General features: G+C 37.8%; 1 protein-coding gene across 3 annotated transcripts in view; it reads right to left on the bottom strand.

Annotated features, from left to right (window-relative positions):
* MCTP1 (multiple C2 and transmembrane domain containing 1) overlaps window positions 1–18,563 on the bottom strand; it is a 249,559-nt gene that overhangs the window by 92,491 nt on the left and 138,505 nt on the right. For all 3 annotated transcript variants that reach the window (XM_030470381.1, XM_030470382.1, XM_030470383.1), the window contains 5 exons: window positions 9,376–9,478; window positions 7,107–7,209; window positions 6,645–6,746; window positions 6,223–6,297; window positions 4,245–4,364 (listed from right to left, as the gene is read on the bottom strand). In XM_030470381.1, coding sequence (XP_030326241.1) covers window positions 4,245–4,364; window positions 6,223–6,297; window positions 6,645–6,746; window positions 7,107–7,209; window positions 9,376–9,478 — 503 coding nt within the window. The remainder of the gene's footprint in view (window positions 1–4,244; window positions 4,365–6,222; window positions 6,298–6,644; window positions 6,747–7,106; window positions 7,210–9,375; window positions 9,479–18,563) is intronic.

Here is an 18,563-nt window from a genome sequence, read left to right as displayed (position 1 = left end):
TAAATGTGTAAAATATCAAATGTTAATGTTAAACACAGCAGTACGTACTGTATAACGACTGAAAAGGCTAAAAGAATTCCAAATGGATAGATGGTAGCACAAATTACCTACAATCACATTTAAAGATTAAAGTTTGTCCCGTAAAATAATTCACTGACTCAAGTTGAAGTGTGTCCTTTTACTGATAGCTCAGTTGTCCAATTATTTTTGTGCTCATTACAGTGAGAAATGACAGTATTGGAAAAAAAGAGTGCATACTTTTTTCCCCACTACATTGCGCCCACTGACATCTGCAAGAACACAAATGTCTGGTCAAGAAGCTGATGGAAATGAAGCCCAATTTAGCAGACATTTGAGAGCCCACCATAGATTAATCTAAAGAAAAAACTTCCTCCTTTTCATACTCTAATGAAGTTCCTCGGCCTGACATATACCATATTAATTACTGAAATAAAAATATATAAAAATTAACTGCTAAATTATCCAAAGGTCTCTTTAAATACAGAAAATCAATCATATGAATTTACAGGAAAGGCTCTCTCTATTTACACCATTCTTTTCCATTGCATTTAGGTCCTTAAAAAGCATTAACACAGGCACATGACATATTCTTGATCAGCCTCTAGACATAACAGGGCTATATGTAATATAATAAAGCTGTTCTGGAACTGAAATGTAAAATTAACATTGTTGCTGTGTACTTATTTAACAGGAAATAAATATGAATAAACTGAGGAGAATACAAAATCTTCCGATGGTTCAAATCCAAAGACATATTCTAGTCAGATCAACCTATGTTTCATGAGCTATTTACAAATATCTTTGAATATCTGAAAAATAACAAATAATATGTCATAGTTAGATTGGCATAAGAATATGAAAAATATTTCTGGGTAGCAATAATTGTTCTGCTGTGAATTACTGAGGCACAGAAAAAAAAAGTGGAGTCAAAACCTTAAGTGATTCAGACAAAATCCCCAGTGAAGGAGATGAAATCATGAAGTTCAACAGAAACAGGTAATTGTTTAGTTGAGAAAGTGCATCATCTGGGACAGTGAAAACTTAACTTCTAGGTTTCTATACTTCTAGGTACATCATTTGCAACACCAGTGATTGAGTGGGTGCATTTGGAGAGATTTGAGAAAGAACCATTGTCCCAAATAACGTAATGGTTTGAGACAGCTGAGCTCTGGACTATAAACAATCAGCAAGCCCCTTCAATGAACACGTATAGTCTTGATGACCAACATTGTGACTCTCCAAGGAGAATGACGTTAAAAAGAGCTGCACTGAACACCTCAGTGTGCAAACAGCATAAAGCAGATAACTGCAGCATGTTATAGAGTCACCATATTAATGGAGGCTTTATGTGGGTTTCCAAGACAAGTCTTCCTTTCCAGATCTCTCTTATTAATTGCAACTACATTTCTAGAAGCTCAGCTAATCTGCCAGAATTTCTTCCCCTGTGGTCTACTGTATCAGTAGCCTCATGAGAAAGTAAAGACTTGGGGAGAGATATGAGACAAGGGTACCTGTAATTGTAATGACAGGAACTTGGGACAATGGGACACCTGAAAAATGAGCCCTCACACATGTAACTTACGTGAAATTGCTGTAAATCTGTATTGGAATGTTATCCATCAAGGTATGTCTTCAAATCCAACAGGAAGGAAGAAATGGTTAGTTTAAAAGTTTACTTCTTGTACATTATTTATTAGTCTGAATACAGAGCTGAAATGCTCCAAAACAGCCTATTTCTCATCTCCTTTCTGGGACTGTCATTTCACTGTGACATTCTCTAACCTCTGGGAAACAACTTAAAGAGGAGATACAATTTGTATAGTAGTGAAGAGATGAAAATGATACATATAGGTACAGCGTTTTTAATAGACTCTGTTAAACTGAAGTGTAACCTTAATGAAGCATAACTCAGCGTTACACATGCAAGTAGACCACTCTCAAGATTTTTTAAGGGCCTACTATAGCATTGAAACTCCACAAACTATCTAAATTCCAAAGCTTATGATCATGATAGAAGTTCATGCAGATTTGACTTGCCTAGCAAAACCTTATCCATTTTTTGCCCAACAGAGGGATGATTTGATCTTTGGAGAGAATAACATCAGGTTGAAAAGCACAGGATGCACTTTGGATGCAGAGCAGGAACACATCTGTGAAGTCTCAGCACTGATGCAGATGTAATATATCTGTAACTACCACAACCACCCCATAGCAAAACAAATACTAAAAGGAAACTAAGAAGAGCAGGCTTTTAATATATGTATATTTATAAAATATGAATATATACATAAAAATAATACCAGAACTAGTTTCTACTGCAATACACTAACTACGATGACATATACTAACTACAGATCTCCCTGCTCAAATTCTGTTTTACATATTTCCAACTACTTATTAGGACACTGAATTTCTTTTATGATTGGAAACAATTACAGTTTGACAGCAACATAACTTTTTCCATGGCCACAGCACTGCACCATGAGAAAGAAAGAATTTCACTAACCTCAAAGAATAAGACGTCTTTCTACTTCCCTTTCTTCTACCAGGAAGAAGTGGGTGTTCCATATCCGTATTAAAATCAGACTTAGATTCATATTCACTAACAGGAGCAGCAATAGCAACATGAACATTTGAATTTTAAGTAGAGATCTGCATTTTCCTATGAAATTTTGATCACTTTAAACTGAAATTATCATTTTTCTAAAGCAAACAGTAGCAAGTTATTTAGATTTTGCAGATATTATAGTTACTACAGACATCACTAAAAGTATAAAACCCCTGAGTGCTTCAACAGCACACATAATATCCTGTAGCCCTGATGAACATTGCAACCAAAGACTGGCAGTGTGCTCCCACCCTTTGACAGGTTGGACGGTGTTTTGAGCAACCTGGTCTCGTGGAAGGTGTCCCTGCCCGTGGCAGTGGGTTGGAACTAGAAGATCTTTAAAGTTCCTTCCAATCCAGACCTTCGATGATGATGTTGACAGGCTACAGTGGAGTTTAACAAGTCCTGTGGCACAAATGGAGCCCTGCTAAAAGAAACGTCCTGCAAACCAGCTAAATTTAGTGACACACCAAAGTACCCCATTTTACTGCTCCAGCACAGCCAGCTCCACTGCCTGGTTTGCCTTCTCCAAATTTGAGGCATCTGAGCTTCAGGCACCCAACCTAAGAGCACTGTTACCAGACTCCCTTTATACTATTCAAAGTAACACCAAACCCATGTTCATATTCATGGTGGAGAGGATCATAATGTCAGTATTTCAGCTAACTTAATAAATGTAGATATTCCAGAAACTGTGCCCATGCATACATGCTTACTCCTGGGGAAAAAAAAACCAAAACCAAAAACCAAATAAGAAACCAGAAACTTTGGGTTTGTTTGTAGCTCATATGATTTTGAAAGTTGAAATACATTCATCTGGGAAACAGGCTTTAACCTACAATGATGCTTGGAATTTTCTAAATTTAACAGGAAAATAAAGGCTAATATTAATGAAGCTAACGGTTATGGAGAAATAGTTTCATTTATATCAATAAAAATGAATTCACTAAAAACAACTATTATTGGAGTTTGATGTCCATGAGATACTAATTTGTTTGCATTAATGATTTTAAAGTTGATTTTGTTTTATTTTGGGGTGGTATTTTTGTTTTGTTGTTTTGTGGTTTTTTTTTGCTGTTATTTTTTAACCAAGAACACTAAATCTTACAAAGGAAGTGACTGTTTGGGTCCAGAGCTTTGTACTTCCAAAAAAGTTACAAGCATAACATATATTGATATGTGGAGGGTAAAATAACACTAATTTTACATTCATGATATGTAAAAGAATCCATGAAATACACAAAACAAATCTTCAGAGTAAATACATGACATACAATGGGGCCACACAAAATTTAATGGAGGTAATGTGTGAGAAGCTCAAGAATGCCATCCATAGTTCACTGACTGTATTTTGAGTTCTATCACTCTCTTATGTTATTAGCACAATTACAAATCTGAAAAACCATCAACTTTCTATCTTGATTGTGTGCATTTTAAACTTAATTACTTAAAAATAATAAAAAAAAAGTGAATAAACATGACTTGTGGTATCTCCATAACGCAAAGTTTAAAACAAATAAATAAATAACACCCCACCATGTCAACACTGTATTATCTCTCAGTCTAGAACACAAATACAGCAGGGTGATTAACAATAATATAAAGAAGATCATACCAAAAAAGCAGTGAGACTTCTTGAGGGAGAATCCCAGTCAAAGCAACTGCTAATGTAGTAGGCGGCATTTATGAGCACGATGATACAACGCTTCATCCGGATAAAGTTTCTTAACAGCAGCTGTTGAAAAGATGAAAGAACGAAAATGTTTCAAAACCCCAAAAGCTTCAGAAGAGGCTGACACTTACAATATTGTCATTCTGTGTTTGGCTGAAGAATGAGAAAATAACACTTTAAACTCTCTAGCTCACAAACTGAGAAGGATAGTTTAAAAACTGAGTCTTGTAAGAGAGAGAATTTATTAGTTGCGTCAATTGATATTTGTTGAATTAAATTCTGACAAATTGGTGTTCAGTTTTAAAAAGCCACTTTAAAAACTTCATAAATTATTTTGATATTAAGATTTAAGTTTTACTATGTAGGCAAGACTTTTCCTCAAAACTTTCCCCCATTCTTAGGTACTTAGCAAATGTTAGCTTCTCTGAATAAAAAGATGCTGCAGGACACTAACTTGAAACCATGCAGAATTACTGCCCTAATCTCATTAAGATCACATGCACCTTTTACATTCTTTTTTTCCTTCGTTTTTGTCAAATTTGTCTGCTGTGATGAAAATTTTGGCCGCATGGTTTTAAGTATCTATCAAAGTAACTTTACTCACATACATTCAATCTATAGAGACAAGACATAACAGTGCAGGTTTTAATTCAGGAAGACACCCTTAAATCCTCTAAAATTGCATTACACTTGACCAAAAAAAAAAGTGAACAAACCAGGGAATGATTTAATTTGTGTACTGAATAGCACAGAAAATGCTAGTTAAGTAAGAGATGCTCACCCTTGGAAAATGTGGATGCTCTAAAATACAACCACATCAGTTATACATAAAGATTCCCCCCCCCCCCCCAAGTGGTATTGTGGTGGGGTATCCCACGCAAGTTAATCAAAAAATCCTAACCAACTGGAAGTAGGTATTTCAAGTTTACTCCTCTAGCCATCTGCAAAAATGACAATGCCACTTTCTGTAATGAAAATAAGGAGAATAATGAATCTTGAATAAAAGGCCTTGCTGCTTCTTTGCTGGAACAATAGTACAAAATGCAGCTTTAGTAACTGCATTACTCACAACAGTAAAGAAAGAAATATTTTGCCTCTTGAAATCTTTTTTAGTGAAATACATAATAAACAAATAAAATACATAAATGACATGAAATTAATCCAGCAGATTATTTAAATTACGCTCAAGTCTACTAGCTTTCAGCAAAATAAAAACCAGTTCTGAGATCTTTGCCTTTTCACTGCAAAAAACAAAAATCTCATTCCCACAGCCCAACAAAAAGCCCATTTCTCTCCATATAAAACACATCATTTGTGGAACATATACACCTTAATCAAAAGCAGTTCAAGTAGAGAAAAAGATGTGTTAAATATATGTTACCAAAACATTAAAACTATGTGAGCAAAAAATACCAAGGAAAAAAAAAAGGGTGCAGACATGTGATTTCTGCCCATTCTTTGATTTCCTACCCACAGGACTCTTCAAAGTAATAAAGACTTTTAGTCTGCTTTCACCTTTGATTCAAACCTTACTCAACTAACTTATTTAAAATTTGGCTAAAAGAATGCTGAAAGGCTTTCTACCCTGCAACAAATAGAGATCTTTCGGGTCAAGGTTAACAGCAAAAATTTATGCAAGACTTAGTTTACATGCACCTGTGCTATAATCTGATATGTGTGGAACCTGATGGTTTCAACTGTGTTCTTATTCAGGTATTTCACGGAAATTAAGCTGCAATTTATAGAGGAGACACATTAAACCCATGTATTTTGTTTCTGCCTTTTCCAGCCTACCATATTCTTTTGTAAACAGGTAATGAAAATGTTATTCTCTACCCTCAGCAGTATGGTACCAGATATTTGGATGTTCACACTTGATATTAAGGCTTTCGGAAAGGATTAGTGTTTCCTTACTCTTTACCTGTTTAGACAGTCTGTTTTCCTCTTCAATGTACTTCACTTCTTTGGGCATTAAGGTTCGTATGCTGGCTTTCACCTACACATTAAAATGTGTGTCAGTATTTCAAGCTCACCAGCTGCTTACTAGTAACACACGCTTCAATTTGCAAAACCCACCAAGTTTCAAAGTCATGGCTGCCAAGCCCGTAAGCGACACGTAAGCGCACAGAGGCATGGGTTGCTGCTCCATACGCTCACAGCAACAGCAGCGGCAGCAGCAACAAAAAGCGTGGGTGTGCCAGGCAGTAGCAGAAGAGTATTCTGTAGTATACATCAAGGTTTAGAGAAAATGAGGAATGACAGAAATTCTCTACAAATCAGGAACAAAAGCTTTCATGAAACTGAACTCTTTAGCAGTACAAAAAAGCCAAAGTTAAGACTTACAGCATTAAAAATCACATCTATTTCAAGATAGATGACCCCCTTTGTTGGCCCTGTCAGCTGCTTGTTTTTCAAGACGTAGGCTTTCTGTTCACCATTTTGAATCTGCAGGAAAAGGACATGACAGCCGTCTGTCTCGTGGTCTCTGCTGAATACACCCCCCCTGCAACCTCTGACCCCCAGCTGCTGAAACTGACAGAGAACCCAAAACAACTGTGGCAAGTCTGACAAGTACCTGTTCATTACCAGCACCGAGTCTGTCAGGAAAAATTAACTATCATGGGATTCAACATGGCCGTGAATTGAGTATGTTAAAATTTTAGTGTTCTTATTACAGACCTTGGTTGAGAAATGACAGACGCGAAGCTGCAATTTTTTTTTAATTTTTTTTTTTAAATCTCCTTCCACCCCCCTTTGCTTCAGCAGGAAAAATTCAGAGTGGTGTGTCAGGTGAATGGAACTTACAGACAGCAATGGTATAGCAACTTTGCCTAGAAAGTCAGCACTGCGATCACGGTCTTCGTCATAAACTGTCACTTCAAGCACGGAGTGGATGTCTTTAATATTGCTACAAAGGGAGAAGCACACACAGAAGAGAGAAGAAGTCATCTACACTGGCAGGTACCAAGGACAAAAGCGTGAAAGGTTAGCAAAAAACATGTACCCATCTATTTTTCCAAGCCAGGGCAGAGAACATGAAGCACCCCTTCATACAATCAAAATGCTTTCTAAGGGCTGGAGTGGTCGTGCCTGCTCTCTGTGAGGCTTTCTGAGCTGAAGTTTTCCGAAGGATGTTGTTTTAAATCTCCTACCTGGGGTTTGTGCTGTGTGAGCTGCAAGGAGAGCCAGCGCAGCATGGAGCAGCAGTGGGGATTTACGGCAGTGAGCACAGGACCGAGAGCCTTTAAGGCCCTTAAACACTGCTATCCTTGCAGCAGTTCTTACTGCAAATACTGTGAAATCCATGGGTATGTCAACAGAAATAACCGCGAGCCACAGGAGCACATCCTAACCCTGACAACAAGCTCTTTAATTCTGAAATCCTTGCTTAATTGTAGATATACAACAGTCATTACAACAAATTAGGAACAAGCAATACAAAATGCGTTTTTCAGCTACTACTGTTTTTTTTTTTTTTTGCCTGCGAGCTATTAAACACTCCACCACCATGCACAAAAACTGCCACTGTACATTGTAAACTCTCAAGTGAAAAATTCACATTCATTATTCAGAGGAAAAAAAACAACACAGAGTTGTTTGAAAGAACTCATCTTTGATCAAATGGCTGATCCAGGAAATACAAATTCAAGCAAAGCAGTTTAACTTCAGTAAAATCTATACCTCCAAATGAAACTGGATTGCTAGGCCTAAATTAATTAACAAATCTGAGGACAAATAAAATGATCAATGCAAATATACAAAGAAGAGAGGTAAAAACTCTCCTTGAAGGCCTTCTGAGTTTTTCTACTTGATTAGCCTTTTGTGCTCTACAAACCCAGGCAATTTCTTATGCAGAGAACACTGTCATGCAGAAGAGGTTGATTAGTTATTTGCTCTATTAGCAGGTAATTAAAAATAAATTAATGAAGAGTTTAGCATGGTTTTGTGGATACATAAGTGAGGACAATGTTAATAAGCTAATGAAAAGTACAACTGTTGTGAGATTTTTTTCTTTTGTTCCCAGTTCATTCCTGACAGCTCACTGAAGGCCAAAAAAATCTACAGATGCCAAATATAAGAACGATAAATTTAGTGAAATTAAAAAAAAGAAAAAAAAAAGAGAGAGGAAATTAAAATCAGACCGAGTTTTCAGATCATGGGCAAAATACAGCCTTTTTATTTATGATAAAGTGAAGTAACTGTACATAAAGATTATACTGGTTTTGCAGTGGATTGTGAGCTGATTTCAGTAGCAGAGAAACCTACAACTGATCAGTTTTCTACTCACTGGTGTCACATTGCAGCCGGAGAGAGAAAAGGAGGCAGGGAAAAAAGGCAACTCAGCAAGTCAGATATCAGGAACATTTTGTTTGTGGAAGAATTTTTCTATTTTGTCAGAGCCTTTTACTTCAAAATAACAGGATTTAAAAAAAACCCCAGCAAACCAACACACAAACAAAAACAAAAAACCCAAAAAAACCCCAAACAACCACATTGGTTCCCAGGAAACTAAATGTTTAAGACTGCATTTTACCCAATAGCTGCATTGTGCTGGTTTAATGCTAGATGGTATTATGAGAAGTGCAGTTGGTAAATGAAAAAAAAAAAACCCCAAATGGAAAGTATCTGATCATAATTCAGAAAAGTATGAACGCATTTATAAATATTCCTTTATAAAGTTAGCTAATGTTTATTAAAGTTAACACCACATTTTAATGAAGGTCATAATCACAGTATCTTTTTTCCCACCTAAAAGTTCAGGGCCAAACCCAGTGTGATGTATTTGGCCTTTGAAAGCCTCACTGAAGCTGGCAGGAATCTGGAGTGCTCAGCATTACTCACACCTGGTTTCCAAGAAACAGACCTTGCTTTTTTACCTTTAAAATGGTAGCTCTTTTTTTTTTTTTTCATGTTTTTAATCCTCAAAAAATTATTCAGCTGGTTAGTTTGGAAATACCAGTATGTCATTGCTTTCTTTCTTTAGAATCAGCAGTAGCTATTTTTGACTCAAACATATACTCCCTTCAAAACACCTCATCCCCCTGCCAAACACTCACAAAATCCAAACACCTACAATGTGAAGATTTTGTTCCATTCTGGATTGAGGTTCTTGTAGACGGTGTGTGTCAGCAGTCTATCATTGTTCAATTCAACTACACAAAATGGGTCACTTTTACCTGTAAGAAAAAGTTTGGAACAAAATATATCAACTAAGAAAAACACCACAAGCAAGGTTTAAAAAACATTAGTTATGGAGGGTTTTGTTGGTTTTGTTGTTGCGGCGCTTTTTTTGTTTGTTTTTTGTTTTGTTTTGTTTGTTCGGTTGGTTGTCTTTTTTATTTTATTTATCTCATTTTTATTTTTTAAGATTTTTCCTAAGCTGCATTGTAATTCTTGCAGGAATTAATTCAGGGAAAACCTGTGGTCTGCATTATGCTCAAGAAGACTATAACAGGCTGTTCACCCCTGTATTCTAGTAACATTCCACACTAAAATAACATCTTTTTTGTCTTAAAAGAAAAAAAAAAAGAAAAATCCCCATACAGACTTTCTCATGAAAACCCAGCATGTTCCTAACAGGTGCCAAGCACGCTTCCGAGACAGCTAGGAGAACTTTACTTTAATGGTGTCAGTTCTACATTGTCTGTAATGAAAACATAATTAGAGCATTTTGATATGTAGGAAATGTATTATTCCACGTTATTTGTAATAACATAGCACCTACGATACTTATCCAAAGATTACTATGCCCTACATGTTTCATGCTGAACAAATCCTCTCCCCAAAATCAAAAAGCCTTAAAGATGGTCTCAGATAAAAGCCTAACACCTGTGAAAGTGGGCAAGTACAATTAAACAATGAGACAATACCAGCTGGAACGCTAGGCTGTAGTCTCAGCACAGCAGAAGCTCAAATGTGGTTGAGATTTTTGTATACATTAAAGCACAAGAAGGTAGCTTTGCATATATTTACAAGAAGGTCCCTCAGCATGAAAGCCACCACAGGAGAAAGTATGAAGATGCTGCTTTGAAAATATAGTATGTAGATAATGGAACCGGTATCCTAGATTGGGTATGGAAATTGATTTTTATTTTTTTCAATCTAATAAGAAAAGAGAACAGGGAAAGCATGCATGTCTCTGTGTGTGTGCCCCAAATGTGAAATAAGCAGCTTATAGCAATGACTGCAGGTAAGCAGTGCTTATACCAAGCAGAGAGCAAGAAAAGTCATCCCCACTGAGAGTTTTGGGAGAAGCCATGAAACCTATACTAAGCTTTTTCTTAGATATCCATGAGGCCAAGGTTTGGAGAAGAAGGAAAGTAGACGCCTGAATCTCATACTTAAAAACAGATGGGTGGTGTGAAAAAGGAGCTCTCTGCAGAGGGAGGAAGCAAAAGAAGGGAAGATTAATATCTCCAGAGCTTCAGGGCAACCTTGAAATCTCCTGGAAGGGGAAGAAGGTGTTGTGAAGAAGATCTGAGGAACATCTATGAGGGAAGGAGCAGTTACAGAATCATGGGTGAGAAGACCGTTACAACAGAGAGGCAATAAAGGGAAGAAATCACAGTGTGGAGTAAATTATTTAACTCGTATTTCAAATTATGACAGTAATGACAACCACTGTAAATGCTGGCCAAGACAGAGAGATGCTATCCCCCCTACCTATTTTGATTTTCTCCAGTAACTGAAGAGAACAACCTTTTCCCTTGGCACAGAAAACAACTGTATGATTATTTTCATGTAAGGATACAAACACATAAGTAGAAAGTTGTAGAATAAATTGCTGCTCCCAGAACCCAAGAGAACTTGGTTGGATGGAAATTAACAACTGAGTTGGATACTCCAGAGTGGCTCGTTCTTGTCTCTGGACTTTCTTTGGACAGCAAAGTGTTTGAAAGCTATTGAGTGTTGGCGCTGGTCTTCCACAATCAAATCTGGCACACCAAGCAATTGCGTTTCACAATTTGTTGTGTAATTTGTTGCTGCCTTCAATAACTCCGTGATGTTTTGTCATGCACTGTAAGAAGCCATAAATTGAGCAGCTCAATGGGGCTACATTAATGATATTAGGAAGGCATGTAATTTGTTTCATACCTTATACAAATGACAATGAAATCAATATTTAGACAAAGCTGTCCAGGGGTCACATCTCCCAAACTGCAATATTGATTCAGACTACATCAGAGGTTAATGTGTATATTATTAACTTTAATGATAAAGAATAATTGTTTTAAACACAGTGAGAATTATGGTTAGAGTCGATGTTTACCTTCTCTAGAAAGCAATGTACTGCTGAATCTTTTCCATTAAACTTGAAAAGTGATTAATTCATTAGTCAGCAGAGATGGATGTATCACACATCTCAATGTTCTCCTACTTCACAGGCCTAAAAAGTGGTAGGAAACTTCAAAAAAATCATACTTATTTAAGTTCTTTAAGCTTCAGCATTTGAAAAAGAAAGACTCAGTTAAAATTACTGGGCAGAAGTGATACAGCAGAAAAGCTACCACTTTAATACCACTAATACCACTTTATCTCCTTTTTTAAAGTATCATCAATCATATTTGCTTCCGATGTTACAATATTATTTCTGCCTATTAATTGTATGCAGACACAGGAAAATGCACTGCAGTGTCTTAAGGACACCTGTAAACAATGAGAAGGTATTTACTACATTCATTTATTTTCTGCATTCATCGACATGCACTTTTTCAATTACTCTCATTTTAGATTTATATGGATGTTAATCACAGAGGTCCTCAATCAAAACAGACAAGCGATTTTCAGAAATGAAAAAAAAACCCCTCTCACATTCAACATTCAATGTCACCTCCCCCCTATAACTTGAAAACAGTTCGAGACCAAATTTGACAGAAATAAATATTGTGAAATGGAACAAGGGAAGGCCCAAATATCATGGCTGACAAGTAGAAGTTTCCCGGTTGTGAGCATCTCTGAAACAGAATACTGTTTTTATCATACAAGGAAGCTATGAAGTTTTCATCTGCAAAGCCCTTCACCATTGCCAATGGGCACTTCTTCTGTATGCTAAAACACTCATCATAACCAAGCTGGGTATCTGAAAACCAACACTCTTCACCGACATACGGTACGTGCAAACGTTATATGGATACCAACCCAAATAAGTGAACATGATCCAGAAAGACAAAGCCAGAGCAATGTAGTTGGTGAAACTCATATCCGTCACCTTTAAAGTTCTCATTATTACAAAGGATAACTGCAATCTTAACTCTCACTGACAGCCATGGCAACCTGCCGCATTGCAGGAGTTTTCAAAATAATGGGATCGTTCCCAATGAAAGCCTTAAGAGAGCACTAAAATATTAAAAGACATCGTCCTTAGGTCTCTTTGGTCCCTAGCAGGACCAAGAAGAATCTGGGAACTCACAACATATACTCATCACTATACTATTCAAAACCAGTACTTCAAGCACAACACATACTCTAACCAAGGTATACAACTTTTGCCTGGTAAATGCAACTAGCAATTTCAAAAATTATCGATAGATAAATAGCTTTCCTCATTTTTATATGAAAGAACCACATGCATTCAGAAAAGCATGTGCTATCCATCTAGCAGTTCTAAAAGCACGCTAAAACACCTGTGATTAGGCTGGTGCTGCCTAAGCTCAATCACGTCATTCTAAATTATGTTGTCATCATAAGTATGCCTTTCACTACAAACTAAATCACAACTGTCATATATCACCATATATCACCTGTCCTATGTCAACAAATTCTACCTGTATCGCTGTGTCTAATGAGGATCTTCCACCTAGCTCCCTGCTCCATGCCCTCCCTAGCTCTCCAGCTACTGTTCCAGTGACTTCAGAGGTACGCTATTGATCAGGAGGACATCCACCAATTTCTTCTGAACATGGCCCTAAATGTGCTCAGTGCTGTGCAAGGTGAGACTACCACCACCTGCTTACTGCACTTACACATTAAAAGCATGCTCCCAGCAGTGCTGAAAAACGTACAATTTTGACCTCACTCAGATTAATTATTATTACACCTAGAATTGTCTGAAAGAATTTGTGATACAAGCAGTTAGTAAAACCCAGTGAAGTTCACCTTCCAATTTTCTGAAATCAGACGTGCAGTAAACCTCAGTAAGAACTAAAACAAATCTCATTAATCCATTCTGTTGCTGCAATGTCTCGTACTTTTTTGACTTTACTTGCACAGTCCTAAGGGCTCCTGAAATGACAGAAATAAAGGGCTAATTTACATAGTACGCATAATAATATGGAATGGAGAGCAGCTTCTCTTTGGATGGACCTCCCGCACCTTGTTTTTTTACCTTTTACCCATTACAGACCTGGATTATCTGAGAATGTCCCCTAGGGGAATTCCACTTTGTAATGTAAGCTCCCACTGAAAAAAAAAAAGTGGTAATTTCAGCTACTACTGAAAAAGATCAAGGAACTACTTATCCCTAGAAGCTTCCTGTTTGTTCATCACACCACACATTGCAGCTAGTTCGACAGATACCCTGGTTTGTGCTATGCTGTACTGCATTAATCTTTAGACAGTTGGTAAGACCAGAGCACAAACTGAGATTACTTTACTTAGATCTAAGTAAAATGTTTCACTTCTATCAGCACTGTGTCCCTCACATCGCACACTACATACACATTAATTAACATGATACTTTTTTTACTTTTCACCTTATTTCTCTGAACTACTGCATGCCTCTCGATGAACTGTACAGCATCAAGTGAAACCAGCTGAACTCTGCAACAGTGGTTAAGATGCAAGTGAGGCTAACCAGGAACTAGAGAGGTCTTATTTGTTATTTGCTTCAAAACTCAAAGTCCCCCACAGCCAGGAATTCCATCAGAAAAGAATCAAAGTCAGTTTGGAGCTCAGATTCATTACCTGAATCTCAGAAGGCTGGCCACTGGAAGAACTTTTTTATTCTACAAGTATATAAAATACACTTTTTCATCATAGAAGAGAGACCTGAACAGTAACAATTTTTAATTGCTTCTCAAAATATTTAGAAAATCAAAACAACAAAACCTTAACCTCCATACAATTTCAGATTTTGAATTTTTGTCTCAAGTAGCTACAGCACTACATTGTCTAATGTTTTCGTCATGCTTTTCACTTGGAAATGTTTAAGAAAGGCTGTTTCCATCAGTTCAAAGGCCACAGGACTTCCACATTTGTAAGTGAGCTGGCTCGCTATGCTGGAACTCATCAGCAAGCACCAAAGGGGTTAGGTGGCTCATAAGCCCTTGGGAACTATGTTTGAGGGTGGGTGGACCAGTCTCAGACAGAGGCCACTGCAGCCCACTTCCAGGCTGGAGGTGAGCTGTATTCTGTCCAGTCCAATGGGGACCTAAAGCACAAAACATTGGGTGTCACCTCAAATTAAAGCCTGAAAGTACTGCTTTTTCACAAGAGATTGAATGGCATGTGAACAATTCAGATGCAAGTATCTTCTGTGAATATTAGAGCTGCCTAACTGCAATACAATATAATTCATATTTCTGGGCAAGTTAAAGAGATATGTCCTTCAGTGGTCCTTGAGGGGGAAATTGTCCAATAGAAATTTTTGGTTCTTGGTAGATTATTTTCCCATCAAAAATTCATTTTGGGGAACAGCAATTCTTCCAAACAGGGACTTCAACATAACTGCACTTTTCGACTCCTTTTCTAGCTCCACTTGCACACAAAGCTGAGTTTTCTTGATGAAAAGCTATCAAAGCTTAAATTTACATTTCTTGCTTGCAGTGTTTTGTACCACTTAAACTGTGGTGTCCTTCTATGACAAAACTCTATTAAACACATGCATTTGTCGCCTGAAAACTGCATGTCACCGCATATTATTTGATTAATATTGTAAAAAAAGGAGACTTTAGTAAACAAACATATGGGAGCATTGTATTTTATGCAGTAAGATGATTCCCTGTCTTAGAAAGGGAAAACCCACCTGCATACGGTCATGCTTTTCTGGTTTCAATCTTTGAAAATCCAGCCCATAGGAAAGAAAAAGTCAGAAAGGCCATCAGTCACTGCAGAACAACTCTTTCTTTCTTAATCAGGGCTGCCATGGACTCTTAAAAGGAACTACGATTGATGCAATTGCTTTCAGACTAGATGCAAGCCAAGAAGCATATGGCAGACCTACTTGTCCCCTGGAAAACTTATTCTACTTCAAAAGATTAACTTGCAAGAAACGGCAGATAGCATGGGGTTAGCTCCCTCTAAGCCCTGTGGAGATACTTCTACCATGGCTATAGAAAGCATGCATTGCATCATTACACGTCCAAAGACACAAATAATTTGCTGGGTTTGTTTCTTGAAGAGTTTTCTCAACAAAAGGAAGTATGTGGCAGACTAAATATAGATAGGCATTTAACATTTACCTGCTACTGATCAGTCCATAAAGTTAGATAAACTGATAGAAGGTCAACTCCAGCACTGGCTAGACCATGAACTGATTTTAAGCAAGTCGCTGAAATTTATTCTGCACTATTAGATGAATTTTTGCACTGTTAAAATTACATTATCAAAACTGAACTAGAATCCCAAAGACTACTAAAATTGGTTTTGATAGATTAAAAATTTAAAAAGAGACATCAACTCCATTTCTACTTTTAAAAGTCAAGTTCACAAACCATGACTTCATAAAGTTCAAGCAAGTTTAATGTGGTTATGAAAGCTGAAATATTGTTTGAATATTTCATACGCTCTTATAGTTCTCCCCTACTGCTGGCCATGCCTGTCCATTACAGATCTGACTCCCCACAGCCAAAAAAGGCTTTTATTTTTGGGGAAGACAAGACAGCTAGTTCATGACTCTGGGGGACAGTGCCACTCATGCAGACGCTAATGTCACTAATGTTGTTCCAAGCTCCCTGCCAGCCAGCTGCTTGGAACAGAGCAGTCACTCTGACCTTTGGCCAGGAGGAGGAATGGCTCAATAGCATGAGAAGCTGCCTTATCTAATGGATTAAGTACAGGACCCCAGCCAAATGCCAGCTTTGACAAGGACTCACTCTGTCGGCTTTAGCTGAGTCTGTTAACCTTTCCTAGTTTTTCCCATCTTCAAAATAGAAATGATAATTTGTCTTTAATGGGGCTGCTGCAAACATGTTGCAATGGACCCATATTATGAGTGTGTAAAATATCTCACCAGGCGATTCAGTGTAGCGTCACAGTTGTGTCAAACTTATTTCCACAAAATATTTACAGAAAAAAAGTTAAAAATGTTAACAACCACAAGTTATCCTTTCACTGTATATTTAATTCTAAACACTGTGATTAACCAAGAATCTCTTTTAAGTCCTAATTTGGCCATTAGTATCCTAAACCTGCTACTTTCTTACAAAACAAGTCACTTCGCAGTACACAATATTGGACTGACATCTTGAGACAACCTATGCAATAGGAGCAGGTGAGATTTTATCTATCAGAGAACGCTGCCCATCTAGTAGATTTCCGTACTTCATGAAGATAATTCAAGTGTATATTGAAATCTGGTTGCACTAATTGACAGAGCAAATTACTTCTGGAACCATATTTCCAAAGGGCCTCTGAATTTATTCCTTCAATTTTACATGCATGGGCTTCCATACCTTTGTGCATTTAACATTTGTGTACATTACTCTGACATTTCCTAGCATTTGAAGAACAATTTCAAAGACTATTTTTGCACATGTGGTATGAGGACATTTTAGTAAAACAGATTTTAGAAAACTCATTTACATTCTGCACATTTAGCCACCTTGGTATCTTCATCCTAGTTTCAAGTACTTTAATCTCATTTTTAACATGGAATTTTCCTAGAAGAGAGTCGGATTTTCATATATAAAACTGAAAAAGAAGGAAAAAAAAAGTCTTCATTTTTTATGCTTAGTTTCTGTTCTTCAGAGGAGGAGAAGCCTGAAAAGCTTTTGACTGTAAACTGAAACATCACCGAGTATCACTCTTCTGTAAAATCTTTCTGATATATCAGGATCTGAAATCACAGTAACCAAAAAAAACCTCTCAGACAATTGATTTATAATGAGGTCAGAAATACGAGTAAATTTACTTCTAATGAAGACTGGAGACACAGTAATCAAAGTGTTAAAAATTCATTTCATGCACATCTCATTTGCCTCTTAGCTGATATTTATCACATAATTCTGTGAGAAAGTAGAGGCCTAAGATGCTCCAGATAAATGTCTCAATTAATTGTACAGAGGTAGCCCTCTTTGAGCTGAACCAGCACTGTGAGCTCTTTATTAAAAGCACTATTCTGTAGCCTGTAACCTTGTTCCTTGACTCCTCTCTAGTTTCCAATTTAAACAAGTCCCCATGCGGCCCGCTCTAAAGGGCTTTGTCTCCCTGTCATTGTTAAGAGAGCCGAGGCATCCTGGAAGTGTGAAATCAGACCTCATGAGCTGAACGGTTCCCCAGGGAACGCCAGACCGTGCAGAAGGTCAAAGTCATGGGCTGGACCATCTGAAAGCGTCTGATCGCCGGTCTGTGACACAGCAAGCAGGGTGGGGGGAGGGGGAGCAGGAAGCCAGGGGGAGAATTGAACATGTCTTAATTAAAGCCCAAACACAGCAAAACAAACTGTTTTCTGGGCAGGCTGTCACACGGAGCTTGGATTTTGCTCTGCTAATGAATCTAAGTTGCTAACTATTATTCCTTAAAATAATAGGACTTTTGCTGAAACTGGTCAAACCTGTGGCACATCTTTTCCCAACCTGCTTGTTTCTTGCCAGTACTAAGGCAGAGGTTTTCAATTTTATTTCGTGGTTCAAGGAAAAGGAGGAGCACAACTCCTCAGTAAAGGAGACGCAAGTGCTGCCTGCAAAGCCTGCAGCCCTCCCACTGCAACACACCTACACCTTGCTTTGCTGCAGACAGAATATGCTTACATATTGCCCCAACTGGCACCATGTCGTAGAATCACAGAATCCTAGAACCATAGAATGGTTTGAAGCTCATCCAGTTCCAACCCCCTGCCACAGGCAGGGACACCTTCCACTAGACCAGGTTGCTCCAAGCCCCGTCCAACCTGGCCTTGAGCACTGCCAGGGATCGGGCAGCCACAGCTTCTCTGGGCAACCTGTGCCAGGGCCTCACCACCCTCACAGGGAAGCACTTCTTCCTAGGATCTGATGAAGGGTCTATTGCTCTCCAAAACTCATAGAGGTTAGGTGAACAGAATATGGTTTCAGAGGCTAACTGGCATGGTAAGCCCATTATGCTTTACATCTTACTGCACCATCA

This window comes from Strigops habroptila, chromosome Z (assembly GCF_004027225.2).
Source record: "Strigops habroptila isolate Jane chromosome Z, bStrHab1.2.pri, whole genome shotgun sequence".
In the NCBI taxonomy this organism is placed as follows: domain Eukaryota; kingdom Metazoa; phylum Chordata; class Aves; order Psittaciformes; family Psittacidae; genus Strigops; species Strigops habroptila.
This window is presented reverse-complemented; position numbering and strand designations above follow the sequence as displayed.